Below are 24,898 nucleotides of genomic sequence, written 5' to 3'. Positions count from 1 at the left end.
GAAGTGGATTCTGCTTCAGGTGCAGACAGCCGGGGCACACTGCTGATGCGTGTCCTCGGAAACCCTTTGAGACGACACTGCACCAGCCTTCTGCTTCCCAGCAGGGGAGAGTTTTTGCCACTACCCGGCAGGAGGCCGAGCGAGCTGGTACAGTGGTGACAGGTACGCTCCCAATTTTGGGGCATTATGCTTTTGTACTATTTGACTCTGGGTCATCCCACTCGTTTATATCCTCTGTTTTCGTTCAGCATGTGGGTTTGGAGGTAGAACCTTTGGGTAGTGTTTTGTCTGTTTCTACTCCATCTGGGGAGGTCCTGTTGTCCAAAGAAAAAATAAAGGCATGTCGGGTAGAGATAGCGAATCATATGTTAGACGTGACCTTACTAGTGTTAGACATGCAGGATTTTGACGTGATTTTAGGCATGGATTGACTGTCAGCTAACCATGCAAATATAGACTGTTTTGGTAAGGAAGTTGTCTTTAACTCTCCCTCCGGGGCTAGTTTCAAATTTAGGGGGGCAGACATGGTATGTATACCCAAGGTCATCTCAGCCATGAAGGCTAGTAAACTACTCAGCCAGGGTACTTGGGGCATCTTGGCAAGTGTAGTAGATATTAGAGAGCCAGAAGTTTCCCTATCTTCCGAACCAGTGGTAAGGGAGTATCCTGATGTTTTTCCCGACGAACTCCCAAGACTTCTGCCACCCAGGGAGGTAGACTTCACCATCGAGTTAGAGTCGGGCACTGCCCCTATCTCGAGGGCCCCTTACAGAATGGCTCCAGCCGAGCTAAAAGAGTTGAAGGTCCAGTTACAGGAGTTGCTAGACAAGGGTTTCATCTGGCCCAGTGTATCACCTTGGGGAGCCCCAGTGTTGTTCGTGAAGAAGAAGGATGGGTCGATGCGCCTTTGTATTGACTACCGAGAGCTGAACAAGGTGACAGTTAAAAATCGCTACCCCTTGCCCAGGATTGATGACTTGTTCGATCAGTTGCAGGGAGCCACTGTCTTTTCCAAGATCGACCTGCGGTCAGGCTATCACCAGTTGAGGATTAGGGACAGTGACATTCCCAAGACGGCCTTTCGTTCGAGGTACGGACATTACGAATTCATTGTGATGTCTTTTGGCTTGGCTAACGCCCCTACAGTGTTCATGGATTTGATGAACAGGGTGTTTAAGGACTTCCTAGACTCGTTCGTCATAGTCTTCATTGATAACATCTTGATTTACTCTAAAACTGAGGCTGAGCACGAGGAGCACTTGCACCAGGTTTTGGAGACTCTTCGAGCCAACAAGTTCTATGCCAAGTTCTCCAAGTGTGAATTCTGGTTAAGGAAGGTGACGTTCCTTGGCCACGTGGTTTCTAGTGAGGGAGTTTCTGTGGATCCAGCAAAGATTGAAGCGGTGACCAACTGGCCTAAACCGTCCACAGTTAGTGAAATTCGAAGTTTTCTGGGCTTGGCAGGTTACTATAGGAGGTTCGTGGAAGACTTCTCACGTATAGCCAGCCCGTTGACCCAGTTGACCAGGAACGAAACCCCTTTTGTCTGGAGCCCAGCATGCGAGAGTAGCTTTCAGGAGCTCAAGCAGAAGCTGGTGACTGCACCAGTCCTGACAGTGCTCGATGGGTCGGGAAGCTTTGTGATCTATAGTGATGTCTCTAGGAAGGGACTGGGTTGTGTTCTGATGCAGCAAGGTAAGGTAGTTGCTTATGCCTCCCGCTAGTTGAAAAGTCATGAGTAGAACTACCCTACCCACGACTTGGAGTTAGCAGCTGTAGTCTTTGCACTGAAGATATGAAGGCACTACCTGTACGGTGAGAAGATACAGATTTTCACTGACCATAAGAGCCTGAAGTACTTCTTCACCCAGAAGGAGTTGAACATGAGGCAGAGGAGGTGGCTCGAGTTGGTGAAAGAATATGACTGCGAGATCCTGTACCGCCCAGGTAAAGCAAATATAGTGGCTGACGCGCTGAGTAGGAAGGTTGCACATTCAGCAGCGCTGATCACCAAGCAAACCCCCTTACTCAGAGATTTTGAGAGAGCCGAGATTGCAGTCTCAGTAGGGGAGGTTACCTCACAGTTGGCTCAGTTGTCAGTTCAGCCAACCTTGAGGCAAAAGATCATCGTTGCCCAACTGAATGATCTTTACTTGGTCGAGAAGCGTCGTATGGTAGAGATAGGGCAAGGTGAGAACTTTTCCATATCCTCTGACGATGGCCTTATGTTTGAGGGACGCTTGTGTGTGCCGGAAGACAGCGCAGTCAAGACAGAGCTTTTGACTGAGGCTCACAGTTCCCCGTTTACCATGCACCCTGGGAGCACGAAGATGTACCAGGACTTAAGGAGTGTCTATTGGTGGAGAAACATGAAGAGGGAAGTGGCAGACTTTGTCAGTAGGTGTTTGGTGTGTCAGCAGGTGAAGGCACCTAGACAGTGTCCAGCCGGGTTGTTGCAACCCTTGAGTGTGCCAGGGTGGAAGTGGGAGAGCGTGTTGATGGATTTTATTACGGGACTGCCCAAGACCCTAAAGTGCTATACAGTGATCTGGGTCGTTGTCGACAGACTCACGAAGTCGGCCCATTTCGTGCCAGGGAAATCCACTTACACTGCCAGTAAGTGGGGGCAGTTATATATGACAGAGATTGTGAGACTACATGGAGTACCCGTATCCATCATTTCAGGCAGAGACACTCGTTTCACATCAAAGTTCTGGAAAGGACTTCAACTTGCATTAGGTACGAGGTTAGACTTCAGCACGACATTCCACCCTCAGACTGATGGTCAGACAGAGAGATTGAACCAGATTTTGGAAGACATGCTGCGGGCCTGCGTGCTAGAGTTTTCAGGAAGTTGGGACTCCCATCTGCATCTGATGGAGTTTGCCTATAATAACAACTACCAGGCTACTATCGGTATGGCACCGTTTGAGGCTCTGTATGGCAAGTGCTGTAGATCTCCTGTCTGCTGGGGCGAGGTTGGAGAGCAGAGGATGCTAGGCCCCGAGTTAGTACAGACTACCAATGCAGCCATATAGAAGATCCGAGCTCGTATGCTGACAGCTCAGAGCAGACAGAAGAGTTATGCTGATGTACGTAGTAAGAATCTCGAGTTTGAGGTGGGAGACATGGTCTTTCTGAAGGTAGCACCTATGAAGGGTGTTCTGAGGTACGTGAAGAAGGGGAAGCTGAGTCCACGCTTCGTAGGGCCGTTTGAGATACTGGAGCGGATTGGCCCCGTGGCCTACCGCTTGGCGTTGCCCCCATCTTTTTCTGCAGTGCATGACGTATTCCATGTCTCCATGCTGAGGAGGTATGTCGCAGACCCGACGCATGTGGTGGACTTCGAGCCACTGCAGATCAGCGAGAACTTGAGCTATGAGGAGCAGCCTGTCGAGGTCTTGGCAAGGGAGGTCAAGAAGCTTCGTAGTCGAGAAATTTCACTGGTCAAAGTTCTTTGGCGGAACCATGGAGTTGAAAAGGCCACGTGGGAGAGAGAAGAGGACATGCTAGCCCTGTACCCCGAGCTGTTCGAGGATTAGAGCTTTCGAGGACGAAAGCTTTCTAAGGAGGGGAGTATGTAACTCCCCAACAAACTCGTTTTTGTTCATTTTGCTATTAATATTTATGTATGGTCTTGGAAAATTTAAATTATTGGGAGAACCTTATCATTTTGAATTTTCCGGTTTATTAAAGTTTGGGATTTTCCATTTTGTTTAAATATTAAGTATTTTTTTTCTATTATTTTATCTATTTTAGTATTTAGAAATTATTTGGTGAATTAATGTTAAATGAAAGGAGGGTTGGTTGAATATGGTGAGATTTGGAGAGAGAGAAGATGGTTGGTTTGGGATATTTAAGGGAAAAGAAAAGAGATATTGTTTTATAAAAGCCTTGGGTCTCGTGCATAAAGAAGAAAAAAAAATCAAAGAAAGAAAGAGGGGAAAAGAAAAGAGAAAAAGGGAGAAAAAAAAAATAATAAAACCCTAGCCGCCGCACGTCGCCGCCGCCGCCGCGAACACGAGCCGCCCAAGTCTTCCCCTCTCTGTTCAGCAGCTCAGCCGAGTCTACAGACCACCCGAGCCGTCACCAATCTTCCAGCCGCGTCGGAGATCTGTCCAAGCCGATCCGCGCACGCCGAGCGTCCGACGCACAACCCGTCTCTCACAGCCGTCGCCCGAAGCCGAACCCACGTTACCCTTTGCGATCCCCAGTCGATCCGTTCGTAGCCGCCGCGTAAAACTTCGTCAGCCACTCCGTGCCTGCGCGCCGCCCCGAGTCGCAAACCGAACCCGCGTCCGTCAGTCGCTCCGTGCCCGCTCCCGCCCCGAGTCACAACCGAACCTGCGTCTTAATACCGCTCCGTGCCCCGCGCGTGCCCAGCCCTCTCCGCGTGTAAGCCGCATCGCGCCGCCTGCACTACAAGCTGAGCCGCGCCTCCCTTCTGTCGCAAGCCGAGCCGCGCGCGCGCGCGATTCCTGCGCCTAGCCGAGCCGAGCCGGTCCCTGTTCTTTTTCCAGCCGAGCCGCCAAGCCTAATTTGGCTCCTTCCATCCAATTTTTGGTAAATAAATTAATTATTTTGGCATTACCCAGTAAGACTCAATGTTTTTGGACACTAAATAATTTAATTTGGAATTAAATTAAATTGTCTTCCTTAAGGGACGTCTTGGACCGAGTAACTGCTGCAGCGTGGGATTTCTTCGGTAGGGGCACAAGCATTGCAGCCTCTTTCTAGGTTAGGACCTCGTTGCTTGGAAAGCACACTTGTCTTGCGGTTAGGACTCGCCAAGTAAATCTCCAAGTAAGAGATTTCTACTACTAGCTCCATGTTTAGAATTATGAGGTCACGTATACCTTCAGTTGTGCATGTTGAGGACTAGACTGTACGATGCATGAAATTGATGATAGCATGATGCGATTGATGATATGGTTATATTATAGCATGATGTTGTGATGACAAGAACTGTTATGGCTGTACGGCGGGTGTTGAGATGGAGAGTGAGATGATGATTAACCTGTTATGATTATATGATGATGCCATGTGTATGTATGCTGTGGTTAGGGTACCTGTTAGCTTAGCCTATTAGAGTCGTACCTGCATGGGTGTCCTTCGGGATCACCACCTATTTAGGACTGTGTGGTCCGATGGGACACCAATCTAGCATGGATAAAGATATGACTCGAGTGACTCGACGAGGTCCTCGTATCCCGATTGTCCTAGGTGTCCCCCGGGACACCGAAGACCAGAGTTACGTTCCTACGGGAGCGCATGTTGCACGTGTTCGGGAACGTGCTAGAGATTGGGTACCAATTACAGGACTCTGATAGGAAGCTAACAGGCACCTAGTGGGACTAGTAGTGGGTCCCTTACTGAGTATTTTATACTTACTCTCTTCATGTCATGTTTTTCAGGTAGAGGACGAGGTAAGGGCAAAGGCAAGCTGGCGAGCGACCAGAAGTGACCGTGGCGAGCCATAGGGATTTCTGCTTCCGCTTATTCTTGTTTTTGACGTTAGTGCCTGAGTTTTAGTATTCTTCACTATTTACCATTTTTTTTAGGTAGATAGGGCCCGAGTAGGACTTTAAAACGAAATTTCATTTTCGCATATTACTTTGTTTGGATTTTCATAAATAAATTTCTCAAACTTTATGCGTTTTTACTAAATTTTATGACTTAAACCACTTGTTCTACATTTAGTAATGACTTTGACTCAGTATAAGGAGTTGCGTAATCTAAAATTAATTTATTTATGGCAACAAATTAATATCTCGTGGGTATTATCCCAAAATCCATTAAAACTTATCAAAATAGGTGCAAAAGGTCCAATAATTGCTTAGCCAAAGAGGACTGGCTTAGATGGTGGCTTAGAGACATGTGTACCGCTTGAATCTAAGACATGGCTCAGTGCTCAACTCGTGAAAGAAGATGGGTCATAAGGGACATGTGCGACATTAAGGAACATGGGCGGCTCGGGTTGCATGGCTCAAGAAGAATCGGCTCAGACTCGGGCGAACAATCAGCTAGCGTAAGGAAACCAACTTGGTGCTTTTGCGAATAGCACTTCAAACGGTGGTGGATGGTGGAGTGACATGATGGTCGAACAGAGGTAGTGGAGGCGATGATGCACGATAGAGGGATTGACAAAGTGGAATAAAGGAGGCGTAAAACTTGATACGGCGACTTTCTTGACTACTTCGCAGTGAAATGAAGGGAGAGAGAGATAGAGAGCGGTTCGAAGATGATGGAGGGAGCTTTAGCGACGGACAGCAGACTAGGCGGCAGTGAACGACGGCAGTGGCGTCGCTAGGGTTTGTTAAAAAAAAGATGAATTTAGGATTTTTCAATGAAAAGGGTGAAGGCACATTTCCCAAGGAGGTCTATTTAAATGAAATTATTATTATTATTATTATTATTATTATTATTATTATTATTATTATTATTATTATTATTATTATTATTATTATTATTATTATTATTATTATTATATTCTATCCTATTCCTTTTTCCACAATCTTTTTCAAATAAATCAATCATACCTTCTCTCTCTTCATTTAATACAAATCAAATCTTCTTTTTATCTTCGTTTTCTCTTCTCTCCAAAAGATAACATATCCCTTATTTAATTATATTATTCCCATAATATAATTATTCTTATCTTCAATAACTTGATTAATTATATTATCCATAATCTCACCAATATAAGTTAACCAATATCAAACGACTTAAATAAAAAAATTATAACACAAAAAATTTTCAAATCTCTAAACTAATAAATATTCTCCCCAAAAATACTTAATTAATCATAATTTCCACAAAATAAAACAATTCCCACCACTTAACTCAATTAACACTGAAAATACTTTCAACATGATTAAAATTAAACTTAAGGTAATTAAATTTAAAGTTACCTTATTTTTTTGTGTTACAGATAAGATACTCTACTCTTGTTGTGTGATCTGGAACAAAATGTCATATTCAAGTTGTGTGATCTTGATTAGGATGTCTCATACTTGCTCTTTGATCTAGTATGGGATGCCCTTTCCTTGCTATGTGATCTGGCATTGGAAGACACATTATGCATAGTGGAATTGATGAAACTTGCTAAATGCATTGAGATTACTCTGCATAGTTGCAACTTGGCAAAAAAGTGTGGTAAACATTTGAGCTAAGGAAAAGGGTACAAAGACGTAATTAAACATGCAAAATGATTTTACGAAAGGAATATGTGGCATGTAAGAGGCATATGATGCGATAAGATTTATGACAGAAGAATTAAAACGTCACAGTTTTCCACATGATTGGTGATGAATAATAACAAGAGTGATCCTCCCTTGAGATTTATGAAATGTTGATAAAATTTAAATGTTGAAAAAAAATGCTTAACGCCCTGGAATGAGTGTGTTAAACTTAAAGATTTAATGTTTGACTCACATGGTATTGATGTCGCTTAATTTGGCAAAATGTCTATATTGTGTTAAGGTGAACTTGTTTTGCTGGAGGTTTTGATAAAAGATCCCACTCACTAGACGTTTTAGTCTAAACTTTCAAATATTTTCTTTTATTCCCTTTAAGGTAGCAAATGACATTTAGCGTTGAACTTGCAGTCTTGATCACGTATCATGCCTCCTTTATTGTATCATTTTGGTAGTGTCCACTGTCTGCTCCCATGGCCTATAGTAGCTAGGCAAGGAAAGTCCAAGTATTATTTTAAGTTATGTTTAATGGTTAGTATTGAATGTTGTAAACAATACTAAAAGTGCTTATAATTGAAATATCAATGAAGATTTTGAAATTCAACAAAGTCCAAATTCCATGTTAAATTTCTTTATGATTGCTTTTAATTTCGCTCACTAGGCGTCCGGCGTGTTACTTCGCAGGAAATATCGTGTAGAATGTCTAGGCAGTCGCGTCTCCATTCCATCACATAGAGTAAATTGGAGCGAGATGTGACACCATTAATCTATTTCATGATGTCTAGAAAATAACTTTTCTAAGACAAGTAATGTAAACCTTGAAACAAACGTGGGCTTTTTGGTGGTGGTATTATTTGGGACTCAATACTTAGTGCAGTGTTATGTGTTGTGTATCTTATTCTATGCGATGAGACATGATTATGGCATGTTGTATACTCTCTGTCTCATGTTATTATATGATTACTAAGTCCTCGTTAAGTATAAGTTTTCCTACTGCTTGCTCAAGTTTAAGCGAAGCAATAGGTTTTCTAGGTAATCCATGGTCAAACACAGGGAATTGACATCAAAGCTTAGTTCTAGGGTTCACTCTTCATTTAGGCAGTATAAAATAATTATCTATACAGTATGAGAAAGTGTAAGTTTAAACTATATCTACTTATCTACACTAGAGAATTTGTAAAAGAGGGATTAAGATGGTTGTGAGATGAGATTGTGAACTAACTTGCATGAAAAATAGGTGAATGAAAGTCTATGTATTCCTAGGCGATTAAGGAATCAAAGAACCTTGATGCGATATAACTCAATTAACTAGCTTATGATTAAGGCGAGCACCTCTCGATATCTATAAATGTCACACTTGCTCACCTCTCAGAATCCAAATGACTAAGCTGAGTTAAGCAAGATATATCTAGAATGTTTCACTTACAAGACTTATAGAGCTTCTTTTTTAAGGGTGACAACCTCTTGGCGCCATATACCCACACTTGTTCTCCTTCCGGGACACAAATGATGGAAATTTTCTCACCAATGTGGAGTTTGTCTCCAAACCAGCCATATCTTTGCTACTTGCCTATCGGGTAGTTGGCGATCATTGGTCAAGTGATGACTATAGTTAACCTTCTTATCAAGAACTTATCATAGATCTTAAACTACAAATAACACAAGGACAGGTGAACAGTAAAGTGATGATGGATTGAAAAGGTATAAATATGCAATGTATTAAAGAATAAAGGCCTTAGGCCACTGTACAATATAAACAAATACATTACAATGAAATACAAAGAATGGAAATAATATAAATGATATTACAAGTTATGGGAGACGGGGAATGGGATCTTCTTCACTCAAATCCCAAGATTTCACTCGTTAACTAACCGGAGAAGATAAAGATATATTTTACAGATGGTGAAAAGGCTATTCATTTCCATTATCACTCTCTAGGTTTTGGTCCATTCAAACCTCTTTGGCCTATTTGGGCCCCTCTCTTTAGTAGGGATGGAGTCCTTTATATAGGCAGATTTAGGCAGAAAATTTAATCTTCTGAACATGTCAGCGCTGAAAGCTGCCTCTGTCAAGTCACATCATCTCTCCAACTATCACTTTTGTCTTCTAGTGAACCTCTTCTCGCCTACTGATGAGGAATTCTTGCGTAGTCTCCAGGCGAGTTACTTTGCGATTCGCTAGCTTCTTCTTTTGTTCTTAATCCTACGTTAAAACACTAAAAATTGGGTGAAACAGGCATGAAAGCTTATGTGAAGTGTGTATCCGAATATATATGAATTTACGACATAAGCTACACGTTTTAACACATTTCTTATACATTTTGGTCTCATTATTCTATCTAAAATGCTATAATAACTTGTATTTCTACAAGTTATCACTTGTAATGTCTATGCCCATTCTTCTTTTCTAAACCCCTCAACCAAACGGCTTATGTGTTATGATGTATCTGATATGTGATCATGAGTAATAGTATAGTTTGTTATATCATTTCATGATATGAATGTTTATATAAAGCATGTTAGATGAATGTTATAGATTTAGTGGTCTAAGTTATAAGGAGTTATAAAATCGATTTTATAACAAAGATAAACAACATGCTCACCTAGGTTAAACAATTTTTTACTTGTTTTTATAGTAATAGGTTAATAACATGTAAAATTGGTTACAAGAGGCTCATTTGACTAGATCTTGACAACAAGTCAAATAAGATTGACTAATGTTGAAGGTTCTTAAGTTGACAATTTACCGAACACCCACTATTTGAAGATCAAAATTAGTTCTTGAGTCTAGTTAATCTAGTTTTATGAGCATGTGTGAGAGATCTTAGGTAATTATAAAAGTAATTTATCACCTAGACATCTAGGTTAAAATTCAGTATATAAGTTATGCTTTAATAAATGTAACGCCCCAAAAATTAAGATAATTTTTGAATTAATTATCTTAATTTTGTTTAATTAAATTTTATTTATTGGGCGTTATTTTGAATTCATTTAATGGGAATTATTTGATTTTTGTGGGAATTGAAATTAATTAAATATTTGTTGGATGAATATTTAATTAATTAGAGGTTTTGGCATGTGGTGTTTGTTGAGATTTTGATTAAATGGTATATTATGAGGATTAAGTAAAGTTGTGGATTTTTAGTGTTGTTGAAGTTGAATTAAATTAAATAATTATGGATGTTATTTAATTAAATTGTGGTGTGGAAAGTTTGTTGGAGATTTAATAATTATATGTATATGTGGACATATATATATAATTATTGTGTGAAAGGAAAATAATTATATTTTGAGAAAATATAATTATTTGTAGAAGGATAATTATTTCGAATAAAGATAAATAATAATTAATTATTATGGAAGATAATTAATTATTTTGGATAAAGATAAATAATAATTAATTATTGTGGAAGATAATTAATTATTTTGGAGAAAGATAAATAATAATTAATTATTGTGGAAGATAATTAATTATTTTGGAGAAAGATAAATAATAATTAATTATTGTGGAAGATAATTAATTATTTTGGAGAAAGATAAATAATAATTAATTATTGTGGAAGATAACTAATTATTTTGGATAAAGATAAATAATAATTAATTATTGTGTTAGATAATTAATTATTCTGCAGAAAGATAAATATTGATTCTTGAGTAGAGTTGTTATGGTTATGTTAAGATAATTCATGTTGGAAGTTTGATTTATTAGAAAAGATTTGATTGATTAAATTAATTGAAGATTTAAGTTAATTTGAGATTTTGGAGGGAAAAGTTGGTTTTAGTGGAATTGGATTTAATTGAGGGAGCTCTTACAAATATGACAATTATAGTATCATAAATTAGGTTCATAACACATCATTTTTATATTTGCAAAAATAGCAAATTTGAAGTCCAGCCCACATTTTAGAAATACGAAATTACGAAGCTACCCTCCAGTCATTACTAATACCAATATATACGGTTGATACACCAATATATACCGTTGATACACCTGATATGTTTTGTTGATGTACTCCTCGTACACTTTTTTTTTACTCTCTAATATTTCACTTATACATATTATTAGTTTAAAACACTTGATATGTTGTTCACTCAATCAATTAAATACACTTGAAGCACTAAAAATGATACACTTTATATATCGTTGATACATTTGTTATTGTTTCCTGATACACTCGATAAATTTAATACACTTAATCACTTGCTAAACTTCATTGATACATAATATTAGTTTGATACACTTGATATGTTGTTGATACAGTTGCTCAACTGTTGATATACTCAATCAATTAAATACACATTGATGTACTAAGAATGATATACTTTATACATCGTTGATACACATTATATATCGTTGATACACTTGTTATTGTTTGCTGATACACCTGATAGATTTAATACACTTAATCACTTGTTAAACTTCGTTGATACATATTATTAGTTTGAAACACTTGATACGTTGTTGATACACTTGCTCAACTATTAATACTCAATCATTTAAATACACTTGATGCACTAAGAATGATACACTTTACATATCGTTGATACACTTGTTTGTTTGCTAATACATTTGATAGATGTAATACACTTAATTACTTGCTAAACTTCATTGATACATATTATTAGTTTGAAACACATGATATGTTGTTGATACACTTGCGAAACTGTTGATACGCTCAATTAATTAAATACACCTGATGCACTAAGCATGATACACTTTATGTATTGTCGATAAAGTTGTTATGGTATGTTTACAATCTTAATAACATGTTGAACATCATTAACGCCTATAGTCAAAAAATTAAAACTGAAAGTTCAATACATGACTCAACCTGAATTTCAGTATGAATCATGTTCACAAAATAATCAAATGATGATATCGCTCCATCAACCAAAACACAATTTGTTTTGTAATCCACGTAGTAATGTTGCTAATCCCTTGACCACTCTGAAAAACAATTACTGCCAATTTAACCATAACTACAATGAACTGCAGCAATTTTGGGAAAATAAAAAACATGTAGTAAGTATATCAGTAAACTAATACATACCATATAGGATAATTATAATAGGTAGCAATTTTTTGTATAATTATTAAGTATGTAGCAATATTTTAAAAAAAATGTACATATAGCAAAGTCTATCGGTGATAGACTTCTATCGTTAATAAACTCTTATGGTTTATCAGTGATAGACCAACATTTGCTACATGGTCTATCAGTGATAGACTCCTATCTTTGATAGATTTTGACAGATTTTGCTATATTTGCAATTTTTTTAAAATGTTGCTAAATACTTAATTATTTTGAATATAATTGCTACATTTGCAATTATCCCTTTAATATAAATATATCTTACTGCTGATATAAAAAACTGATACAAATTAAAAAAAAAAATCGAACGTAACTAAATAAAACCGAACTGATCTACGAAACTCCTTTCGATAAAAGATATTAGGAAAAAATAAAAGAACAAATAAAAAGAGATGAGAAAGAACAAATCGTAACCCGAATTTTAATAAATAATATATGAGCAATTCACAGAAATAATATTAGGGCTTCAAAAAAGGGAAAGAAATACATACATAATTCTTGTTTTCCCTGAAGAAAAAATGAGGAGAATATGAGAAGAAGACGAGGAGAAGATGATAAAAAAAAAGCCAAAGAAGAGGGAGAAATCTAAAAGAACGAAACTGAAGAGAGAAAAGAAGGACGGTGGAGAAGAACTGTGGAAAAGAAGCAAAAGAAGACGAGGAGAAGAGAAGTAGGTGAATAGGAGAAATGGTGAAGAAGAACGATGGAGAAGAGAAGAAGAAAACGAAAAATGAAGGAGAACAATAAAGGAAAATGAAAGAGGAAGAGAAAACAGCAGAGAAGAGTAATTTTTGAATAATAAAAAAAATAAAATAAGAAATATCAACCAAAATTAAAAAATTGCTATATTTGTAAAATTGAAAAGGTTAGTGCTAATATTGCTAAATTAGATTTTTATTGTGTCACCCAAAACAATTTCCCTTAATTGAGTATATATATATATATATGGATATATATATTTTATTAATAATTTAGAAAAATGAAGTTAATTATATGATGAAATATAATTATATTTGTTTGGAAAAGAAGGTAATCCATGAGGAGAGAGACGGTTGATTTGGTTGAACGAGAAAAGATATATATTTATTTTAAAAGAGAGAATAATGATTAAAATAAATGTATATGTTTATTGTAGATTTTGGTGAGAGAAAAATAATAATAAAAAAAATATTATTATTATTATTATTAATGGTTATAAATGCTTAAGATTTTGTGCATTTAAGGCATTTATTGAGAAAAGATAATGAAAATAAAGATATACGTATATATTTGGTATTATATATATATATGTCATAAAAGGAAAAGAAAATAATAATAATAATAATAAATATTATTTTTATTATTTGGGTCTATAAATAGTATTGGAATGTTTAAGTTAGAAAGAAAAAGGAAAAAGAAAAAGGTTCTTCATCTTCTTCTCTAAGATAATCCTTTGTTGTCGCCCCCTCACTAGTTTTAGTTGTGATTGGTCTCTTTGGCAAAGCTTGAAGATTTAAAGTGATGAATTTTCTCATCAAGGATAAGAGGATTTTTCAACCTCCATTTGAGTAACCTTGGCAAGCCAATAAAATTAAATTAATATTTTGTTAATTTAATTTTGGACCTTTTTGGGAGTTTCTTTAAAGATTCAATTGGCTACTTTTTTTAGATTTAAATCTTGGATTTTTCCCAATTAAGATTAAATTGGTTTCAACCCCATTTTTAGAAAGTTAATTACTTTGGGAGAATTTTTGGATGTTAGCCAATTACTAATTTTATTAATTAAGATACTAAGTTTTTCTTTTATGATTAGGATCCAATTAATTGGAGAATTTTTACTGTCAGTTAGAGAGTACTTTGTTTAGCTAAAATCTCCAGGTAAGAGATTCTACTACTGGACCTTCGAACTGAATTTAAGAGACTGCATGTATTATGATTATGCATTGATGGTAGCTAAAATGCATAACTTGATGCTATTGATAATGATTGGCATTATATTGATGATTGATGATGATGACTGATATTATGTTGATGAATATTGATGTTAATGTTGATGCATGATATATTAATCACATGATTAAGGACGTTATGATTAATATTCATGTCTTGTTTATGATGTTTATGATATGCTACATGCTATGGATGGACGTTCTGTTAACTTTGTCTATTAGAGTCGTACCCACATGGATGTCTCTCGGGATCACTATCTTTTTTTATGACTGTGTAGTCCGACAGGATTACCAGTTCATGATGACATTGACATTGACATGATTACGAGTAATTCGACGGGGTCACTCACAACCCGATTGTCTTAGTGTTTCCTTCGGGTACACTAAAGACCAGATTGTTCGAGGTGTTCCTTTGGGTTCACAAAAGACCAGATTTGTTCCTACGGGATCACAGATTGCACGTGTTCGGGAACGTGCCAATTCAGGGATACTTCTTTACAGGACTCTAATAGGAAGTTAACAGACACCTAGCAGGACTAGTAGTGGGTCCCTTACGAAGTATATATTTATACTCACTCGTTCTATGTTTAATATTTCAGGCAAAGGTAAAGGTAGAGAAAACCTGGCGAGCGACAGAGAAGGATCTGTGACATGCCATATGGGGACTAAGTTTTGCTTCCACGTATATGTATCAGTGTTTCAGCATTCTGTTTTTTATTGAAAATTTAGTTTCCCTCCTTTCAAAAAAAGTGTCACTTATTATTGTCTTTTTTAGTAATGACCTCAGTTTAGTATAAAGAGTTGGGTCGTTACAATAAAACACCTAGACTTATGATCTGTTTCATTAGTCAAAATGTATATCTTACATGAACGATTTAGGATCACATCATTTATATCAAGTACAAAGTAAAATGCATTCGTAATGTCCCTAGAATAAGGCACCTAACCTTGTTTCTATAATATACATCATTTAGCCTATTAATTTTGAGTGTTTAATGGTTCATCTCCCTAATTTGTATGAAACACTATGGTCACCACATCTTCGTCTATCGTGCCAGCCAACCAACAACAATCCTCTCCACCAATTTTCGTTGGCCAACATCCGATAATCGTCGACTGTAAACCTCTTACCACCGTTTTTGGCACGATTATCGATAGCCAATTTTTTATCAACCGTTTTCCCAACAATCACTTTTGACCAACACCCGACGACTACTTTTCATCAATCATCATTGATCAAACTTCGGGTGGCATTTTTTGATAATTGTCACAAAACAACTACTGATCACCATTAACCGTCATTGTCGAACCTCCAATAATCATTTCTTAGCTAACGTTTTTCGTTGACCATTGACAATCAACTTTCGTCTACTATTTTTTCGATAATTGATGTTGGTTAACCTTCGATAGCGATTGTTGATCAATCTTTGACAAATGTTTTTATGTCTGCCACTTACTCACATCCTTTTGTCATCATATTTTTATGACCACTTTCAAACAACCATTGTCAACCAACTTTCGATGATTTTTTTATGATCCTTTTATGTTAATTGGCATCAAGACACCATTGACCACTGTTGACTATTGTCAACGAACCTTTGTTCATCATTTTTCTTGCAACTATTTTTTTTAAACATTGACGAACATTTTTCGTGTATCGTTTTCCCGCAATTGTTACTAAACAACCTCTAACACTACCTATTGGTGATTGTAGTTAGCCAACTTGTTGACCATTTTGTGGTTAATTTTCATTGATCGAATTTTTTAATAACTTTCGGTCTACTTTCTTCAACTATTTTTCAAGTTAGCCAACTATCTACCATTGTTGTTCATGACCTTTGTCGATTAACTTTAGTCGATTGTTATTTGATGACCGTTGTTGGCCAACTTTCATTGTCTGTTCTAATTTTCTAATACCATAACGTTTTCTCATAATTAATAAAGTACTCCTTTAATGGTTGATAACAATATTTATACGACTCAGAGAACTTAAACTAATAACATTATCTAACTAAGCTATAGTTGGAGAATACTAACAAATAAAACATAAACATAAGACCCTTCCAATACACTTTTAAACTGAACCTGTAATTTTATCACATTCAATTTGGGACTGTCATTTTGACAAAATAAATATATAAAACATCTCAACTCAAGTGACTTGTTTAATATTTGTAAACCAATCAATATACACAAACAATGATACATACATATATTTGGCGAAGACAACCAAATCATCACCTAAAATATATAATCTCATTATAGCTTTAAGAGGCCATATCCTCTGCCCATTTCTACCTAATTTTCTCAACTATCCTTCTCCAATATTATAAACTTTTTTTTTTTTTTTTTTACATATTTTTCCACGGAGAGTTTTCTTGTAAATTTTGTAGTAAAAAAACCTATTAAGTAGTGACAATGTTTATGTAGCCTACGCAGTTGCAGTTACAGTAGTATGTTCAGGGGATGCAGCAATGGGAGGAGCAACCCCACCGGTTGTTGGCCTGAAAACACACCCTTTGTTAGAGGAGTGAATTTACCATGTTGAAAAATAGGTAAAGTAAAAGTAAAACACAAATCTTTTGTTTGCTCTTCAGGCTATTCTAACTTACAATTAACTATAATATTACTATGTTAATTTTTTTATTATATTTGTTATTTTTTACCCACGTTAAAATAATTTGTACAAGAAACGTATATTATATATTATAACTAAAGATTATAATAATCAACGAATGGTTTTAAACAGCTTCAAATTTTATATTGAATGCTTTAGCCTTTAAGTTGTCCTCAATATTTTAGTCGATTATTAGTAGAAAATGACATGAAAGTTGGTTTCCCATGGAAGATCACTTAGAACTACTTATCTAGAAATAAAGTTTTATGGACCAAGTGGATATGAATTAAGGTGTATTTTGGCTTATTATTATTAATATTAATAATAATAATAAAATTAAGTTTAAAAAAGAAAAAAAAAAAAAGCAACAACAAAGGTGGTAGAAAAGACACGTACAGTCCAACAGAAACTTTGAAGGCGTCATAGATAACCCATTGAGCTCCAGTGAGGGTACCAATCATGACTATGCGTAGAGGCAGCCCTCGTGTGAAGAGACCCCATAATCCAAGTTTCTGAATTGCCTGCAATACCAATACCATGCATGACTCCAAGTTTCAAATTAAATATATACATGGGAATTGGTCTTTTGCTCCTAAATGGTTAGGGTTTTTTATTTTTGAAAATTAAGTCTTCCCTTAATCAATTTCTATGTTTTGTTAGGTATATTTTAAGAGTATTTTCATTTGAAACTATATATAGCTATTAGGAATGGACTAACAATTTGATTTGAAAGTTGTGAGAAAATAAAACAGAGTTTTTATAAAATACTTACCTCGCCAACGGTGGCCCCTTTAGCATTATTGAGAAAGGAGACGAGATTATCCGCAGGATGAGAAACTATAGCACAAGACACGCCCGCAATATATCCACCAGCAAAGCTGACTCCAAGCTGCAATGCGCTGCTGCATTCCGTCTTTGGCTTCGAGATTGCATGCTTGTAGATAAGTTCCACCAAGTTCTCAAATGTTGCGAACTTCATCATTGTATCTGTAAGATGTAATGCTTTTACTTTTATTTTATTTTCCCTATCACTACTCTTAGTTAACTCACTCTATTTCAACTTGACTTACATGGGATCTGACGTCCCCACAGAGGAACAATACCCTTATACAACCTTCAAGAACAAAAACAATTTGGTTATTAATTACAGAAAAGCAGACATTAAGCTAAGCTTAACAATTAAATACATAAGGTAAGAAGATGATCAAAAGAGTGAATTTTACCCAAGAGCACCTTCAGATCTAACAAATTTAGGAAGGCCATCTGACAAACCTCTGGCAAAACCTGGCTGTGTCTGAACTCTAACTTTAACAGCTTCAAAGGGGCAAAGTGCAACATCTGCAATCACTTCAGCGGACGCAGAACCAGCAAGATAGATCAATGTCTTGTACTTTGCTGCATACTCAGGACCCACTATATCGGAATAGTATTTCTTAAAGAATTCGTATATGCCATACTTGCAAGCACCTTGAGCACTATAACCAAGTAGAGTTGGCGCCCAACCCCTAAAGAGACCCCTGATTCCTTGCTCCTTTAGCAAAACTCCAAAACCAGATGAAATGTTCTTGTATTTCACCGGGTCAATCTGAACAAAATGATTGTTGTTGGCTTTGGGATATGAAATGAATACAAAACGGAAAATGGTATTCAAAACACATGTAAAACAATTTTTTAAATTAGGTTTCAATTTTTGAATTGCTACCAAACCAAACACATTTTGTGTTCTTTAAATCACTTGTTTTTAGTCCCAATTCCCAATAAACAGGCCTCCAATGTTTCATCCGATTCATTTCATCTCAGAAGACACGATATAGCCGAAATCTAAGGAGGAATAAAACCAATAGATTTGATCTAATGGAAAACAATTAAAGAAAACAACCAGCAAGCATTCCCAAAACAGAGTACACAGATCTTGGCCCATAAACAAATATCTCAACCAGATTTTTTTTTTTTTTTCCCTTTTTATGCAAAAAGACATTCCATTGAGAAAAAATGAAAGAATACCTGGACTTAGTAAGAAACCAGCCCCCAACAAAGCAACCTCATTAAAAAGAAAGGGAACTGACTAAGTAAAATCTTTCCAATGGAATAACTACAAAAGCTCTTCAAAATCAAAGCCCAAAGAGACACGTGAAATATAACCAAAGACAAATCTCACTATGCATCCTCTCCTACCCCGAAGCACCCGATCGTTCCTCTTCCCCCATATGTCCCACATAACTGCACACACCCTGGCAAGCCAAAGAAAACTCCCTTTATCTCTAAATGGTGAATGCAAGAGGAATTCCTCGATCATCGCTCTGACACTCCTCGTACCAGCAAAGCTAATACCAAACTCTTGGAAGAAAGAGCTCCACACAACCCGAGCAAACTAGCAGTCCCAAAAAAGATTATCAAGATCTTCCTCCGCCTTCCAACAAAGCAAGCAAAAAAAAGGCCCAACAAGCGATGTTCTCCTCCTAACAAGCCTATCAACGGTGTTAACCCAACCAAGCAAGACTTGCCAAATAAAGAACCTAACTTGAAACCTTAGTCCTCCTGACCACATCAAAAACAAACTCCATATGGGGGCCAAATTCAACAACGAACTAAATAAAGATTTACAACCATAAACCCTAATAGGATTAGGGTTCCGAACATGAACATCCCTTCTCCATTCCCTAAAACAACACCCCTCAAGCAAGAAAAGAAGCGAGGCCACCTCCATCGTTTCCCTATTGGTCAAATTATGACAACTCAAAAGAGAAAGACACAATTCTCAAACCCAACCAAAAGATCCCATATCATACAACTTTTGAAAAAGGATAAATGATAATGGTATGGAAATAAAAAACAAAAGGAATTCTCTCCCACCCACTGATCCTCCCAAAAGTAAGTGTCCTTACCATCCCCCACAAAACAGCGAATACGTAGAAATCTCAAAAGTTGTATCTTTCCAAGGATTTCGAAATGTGCCTTTAACCTCTTTGTTCGTCCACGCAAAGGGATGGGAGCCACATGCTTGCTCACAATAATCTTGTGTCATAAAGAGTCGGATTCAAGAGAAAAGCGTCAGAGCCACTTTGCCAACGTAACAATTCCCTATTGCAGATTTTGATATTACCATTCTCTAGACCCAATGATTTATCGGAAGCCCCACAACCTCCCAACTCACCAGGTGGGACCCATGATCTTCCTCCACCTCTTCCCATAAGAAATCTCTCATGTATTTTTCAATGTTCTAACACACTAAGCTAGGGGCCCTAATTAGTGAAAGGAAATACATCGTGATTCTACTCAGCATAGATCTAATCAAAGTTAGTCTACCAGCTTTGGAAAAGAACCCTTTCTTTCACACTGCCCGTCTCTTACAAATTTTCTCACTGACAAGATCCCAAAAAGAGACGGCTTTTGAATTACCCCTCAAAAGGAGCCTGATCAGAATTAATACCAAATACAAATACAGTGCACTTGCTTCTATTAATCTTCAACCCTGAATAATCTTCAAAGAAGGCAACCACATGGATAAGGATAAGGAAGGACTCCTCTTTTCCAAAGCAGAATAACATAGTATCATCAGCAAATTGAAGGTGTGATAAGACTACCTCATTCCTACCAATCTTAAACAACTCAACAATATTACCATCCACTCCTTTGCTAATAATCCAACTAAAGACATCTGCGACGAGTAAGAATTGAAAAGGGGACACATGATCCCTTTGTCTTAAACCCCTAGAAGCTTGAATCGACCCTTCGGGAGAGCCATTGATGACAATGGATTACTTCACGTTTCTTACGCACCCCACATCCACATTCTCCATTTATAACCGAAACCTTTACTCGTCATCACTCTATACAAAAAGTTACAATCCGCATGGTAGTAGCTTTTTCAAAATCAAGTTTAAAAAAAAAAAAAAAAAAAAAAAAAAAAAAAAAAAAAAAAGACCTCCTTGGTCTTCAATCTATACTCCTGAATAGAGATTAGCTATAAGAGCTTGATCCAGAATCTTCCTATCTGTCAGAAAAGCACCTAAGCTTCAGAAATTGTCGATGGAAGCATATCTCAACCTGATTTTAACCACCAAAAAATGAAATACACGGCGTAATGAAGATGATAAGACTGAGCACAATAATTGATGAATTGTTTTTTCATGAGAAAGACGGAGAGAGAGAACTGTCAATCATTATTAATCATATAACAAGTTATGCCTTATATTTATATGGTAAAGCAGTAACGTTAAGGATGGAACCATTTTCATAAAGAACTACAACTTGATAAGAAGCATTAGAATAATATGAACACGTCTTTGTCAACCAAGAAAATACATAGCTGTTTCAAATAACTTCGTATAACTGGTATAGACCTTGCAACAGATGAAATGCAATTCTCTAAGACGACCCGTAAAACTGTAAGATCAAGCTTCTGCAGCACATCGCTCGGAGTAGTAACTTTCAAATACAAAGCATCGTGTTATTTAAGAATATTTTACACTAATCTATCATTTGTTCATCTTTCTATAAAATTGAAACCGAAATAAGTTTGAGAATCGAGACTGGATCAAGCGTATATACAAGAAACAAGCAAGAAATACGTACAGAAAAGTCACAGTGTAAAGATGAATATAGTTCAAAATCTTAATGAAAACATGCCAAAATTAGATAGAATCACTTCAGCAAGCACACATTTATGAGATATTCAAATACGGATGAGATGAAAAGGAATAGTCGCTGGAATAAAGGTTGAGGAATTACTGTTTGTAAGAAAACCATACGCACCTGCATATTACACTTGACGAGATCGAGAGGAGTGAGGGCGGTGTGAGTGAGACCACAGCTGAGGCTTCCACCAAAGGCACAGGCGGCGTAGAAAGCAGGGGAATACATCTCCAATTTCTTGGTGGGCTCGGTGGGAGAAGGAATGGGGAAGGGCTTAATGGAAATGGAGAAGGATTGTGATGGCGATTGAGAAGGAAGAGTGGAGTGGAGAATGGTGTGGAATGGAATGGAGGAAGAAGAGTAGAGGAAATTAGGGATGAGAGAGGAAGATGACTGAGTTTCAGAGATGGCCATGAAAGAATTTGGGGGAGAGGGAAACTGCAAAATGGTCTTGTTTTGTTTTGATTCGAGAAATAAATTGAATTCGTACACACATATATATGTGTGTGTGTGTGTGTGTAAAAAGAAAATCAATATTGCCTCAAAGTCTTTTCTTTTTTTCTTTTTTTATTTTTTTATTTTTTTATTTTTTTGAAGGATAAAGGGACCGTTTCCAAGCTTTTCGCGCCATTTGAATTCACACACACGGCTAACTGCCCATTACATTAATTGGGGATCACTTTCCATATTACTCTCTTTGATTCATCCTAAACTATACTATACTATATTATAATATAATATAATATATATACTATAAAAATGCGTATATTAAAAAAAAAGTTGTATTAGAGAAAGAAGCATTGGAGTTACGTGAAGGATAAGAAGAAATAAAATTTTTGAAGGAGAAAAGAACAATTTTAAATGATAAAAATAATGTATTAGAAAAAGAACAGCCGCCATTGACTGGGGCGGCTAAGGACTATTCTCCAATGTTTATTCACAAGTTTCAAACTTAGCTTTAAATTCAGCTTCCTCTATTTCATTTGAATTTTAAATTTTCTTTTTATTTTTACCCTATTATCTCTTCCTAAATCTTTCATTTTAATTCCCAAAATAAATCAATAATTAATATGATTTGTCGTGGTTAAGGTTAAAGCAAATAAAGCAGAGGATTTTTGTTATATTTAAAGCAATAATGGTTGATTGAATAAGTTAAGCGCGGTCCTTCTCCTTTTTGTTGGGAGTCGAAAATGGTGAGTTGTCTACGCCTTTTAGGCGATGACCAGGAACACAAATATAACTTCTCAAAACTCAAAACTACACTACCTGCTTATTTAACTTCATTTTTCTCAAACTTCTTAATACATTTTAACATTCCCGTCTTTTTCATTTCTAGAAGTCTTTTTTCTTTTTCTTTTTTAACTTTTAATCTTTCACATGCAATTTTGTTTTACTCCATTTCAATTTCATGTCTTTCAATTTTTAAAAGAATTTTTAGTGTATATTTCAAACTATACTTATCTTTATACATTTTATTCTCAACATCACATACAAAATTTAAAATACTTAAAAAAAAAAAAAAAAGTTTATGATTAATTTTTATAAATATAACAAAACACCAAAATATTTGTGGCTCATATAACAAAAACAAAAAAATCCATGAAATCCAATAAAATATTTTCATAAATTCTATATTTGTCTTTGATATTGCAGACGATTGATCACTTCTCTCTCTTTCTCTTCTTGCAATTTATTCGTCTTTTTTTTCCAAATTTATTCAACTCCTTCAACTCCTCTTCCAAATTCTCTTTCTTATATTTTTATTCATCTTCTTTTTCTTTCTTTCTTCACCTTCTCCTTCTTTCTTCTAGCTCCTCTTCCAGAATATCAAAATTGTTTAAATATCACTTTGATATGATATATACGATCGTGTAAACAATCGCTTACCTAGTCAACACGATCATTTAGCATGGTTAACACGATCGTTTAGATTTGAAGTCTTTTTTCATCATTTAAAAAGAATTACACGATCGTATAGATATGATATAAACGATCGCTTACCATAGTCATCAAGATCATTTAACGTGGTCAACACGATTGTTTAGATTTGAAGCATTTTTTACATCGTTAAAAAAAACTATACGATCGTGTTGATACTACCTACACGATCGTGTATCGTTTTCTATATTATGATCGTTTAGAAGAAGAATTACTCACACGCATGTTGCCAATGAATCGTGTGCTGATTGGGGCATGTTTGGTATTTCTTATTATGGGCCTATGGACTTTTTCTGTTTTCAAAATTGTTCTATACAGTATAAATATATTTTGCTAGTTTGTGTTATATTTTTTTTGAAAACCCCCGTAAATTATGACTAAGTATTGTCTAAAATTTACCTAAGTATTTTTATGTAAAAAAGATACCAATTTTCAAGAATTAGATTTATAATTTTAAAACTTTAAGAATTATACAGACAAATTCCTAAGTTGAAGATTAATTTTACAATTTAACCTGAACAATTTCTATGAAGTCATTTGCTGAATTTTGTTACCAAAAAGTTGAGCTACTAGTTTTATTGTCATACTTAAAATAATTCATTCTGTCCAACTTCATTAAAATTTGACCAAGCCTGTGGCCGTATATTATTTTATAATTGTGCATCCTTAATGAGATGACCCACTACTACAAATTTGACCCTTCAAAAGATGTCTACCTCGATGGTCTTTGCCCATCAAGTAGACAGAAAACAAGAAAGTACAACCATTAAGAAAGCTATAATTCTTTATAGTCAAAATATGTCATCAAAAACTCTTTCTTGATGATATTGGTCGTCAGGAAAGAGAACTTCAATATTTTTTTGTCCATCAAGAAAATTGAAAAGTCAATCAAGAAACTTGTTTTCTTGATGATGGCCACAACATGTCATCAAAAACTTTTTTTTTTTATAGTATTGACTATAAAAAGAAAAAAGGACTTTGAAATCTTTTACCTATCAAGAACAAGATAACACTTTTGATCGACATATTTTGCCCATCAAGATAATCCTTCTATTGACGGGTTTTGCTCGTAAAAAAATAAAAATCTATTCTTAACATTTTTCGCCCGTCAACTATAATAGCTTTAGAAAAATAAAATATATGTATATATATATATATGAGCATTACGACCCTCCCATATATGTGACCTATAATCAACCTCAAGCAAGCTCAAAAAACCTGAAAATACCAAAACGTCAAAATATACAAAATCCATTACCTACAACTACAAACCAAAACTTCAAACAACTTCTATAAATTCTTTTTAACTAACCTGCACAACTCTTCCACAACTCCAAAACTACAAAACTCACACAACTCCAGAACTACAACAACTTGAAACTTCTAACTTCAAACTTCAAACAACTCATGCAAAATATCAATAATCACAAATATAATCCATACCATCATCATATAATGAAACGCAAGTAACATATATTTCATAAACTTA

At 35.9% G+C, this 24,898-nt stretch overlaps 1 protein-coding gene across 1 annotated transcript; it reads right to left on the bottom strand.

Moving 5' to 3' along the window:
* Nucleotides 1–16,338: 16,338 nt before the first annotated feature.
* On the bottom strand, nucleotides 16,339–22,010 carry LOC103491725 (mitochondrial phosphate carrier protein 3, mitochondrial). Its single transcript, XM_008451786.3, has 6 exons — nucleotides 21,592–22,010; nucleotides 18,060–18,421; nucleotides 17,907–17,950; nucleotides 17,609–17,823; nucleotides 17,233–17,357; nucleotides 16,339–16,723 (listed from the first exon to the last, which is right to left on the bottom strand). The coding sequence occupies exons 1-6, from the start codon at nucleotides 21,883–21,885 to the stop codon at nucleotides 16,651–16,653; spliced, it is 1,113 nt and encodes a 370-aa protein (XP_008450008.3). The 5' UTR covers nucleotides 21,886–22,010; the 3' UTR covers nucleotides 16,339–16,650.
* Nucleotides 22,011–24,898: the final 2,888 nt, after the last annotated feature.

Source organism: Cucumis melo, chromosome 6 (genome assembly GCF_025177605.1).
Source record: "Cucumis melo cultivar AY chromosome 6, USDA_Cmelo_AY_1.0, whole genome shotgun sequence".
In the NCBI taxonomy this organism is placed as follows: domain Eukaryota; kingdom Viridiplantae; phylum Streptophyta; class Magnoliopsida; order Cucurbitales; family Cucurbitaceae; genus Cucumis; species Cucumis melo.
This window is presented reverse-complemented; position numbering and strand designations above follow the sequence as displayed.

Coding starts and splice junctions, on each gene's coding strand:
- LOC103491725 (XM_008451786.3), bottom strand. CDS start 21,885: ATGGCCATCTCTGAAACTCAGTCATCTTCCTCTCTCATCCCTAATTTC. Junction 17,951..18,059: donor AGATCTGAAGGTGCTCTTGG/GTAAAATTCACT, acceptor TTGTTCTTGAAG/GTTGTATAAGGGTATTGTTC. Junction 17,824..17,906: donor GTGGGGACGTCAGATCCCAT/GTAAGTCAAGTT, acceptor TACATCTTACAG/ATACAATGATGAAGTTCGCA.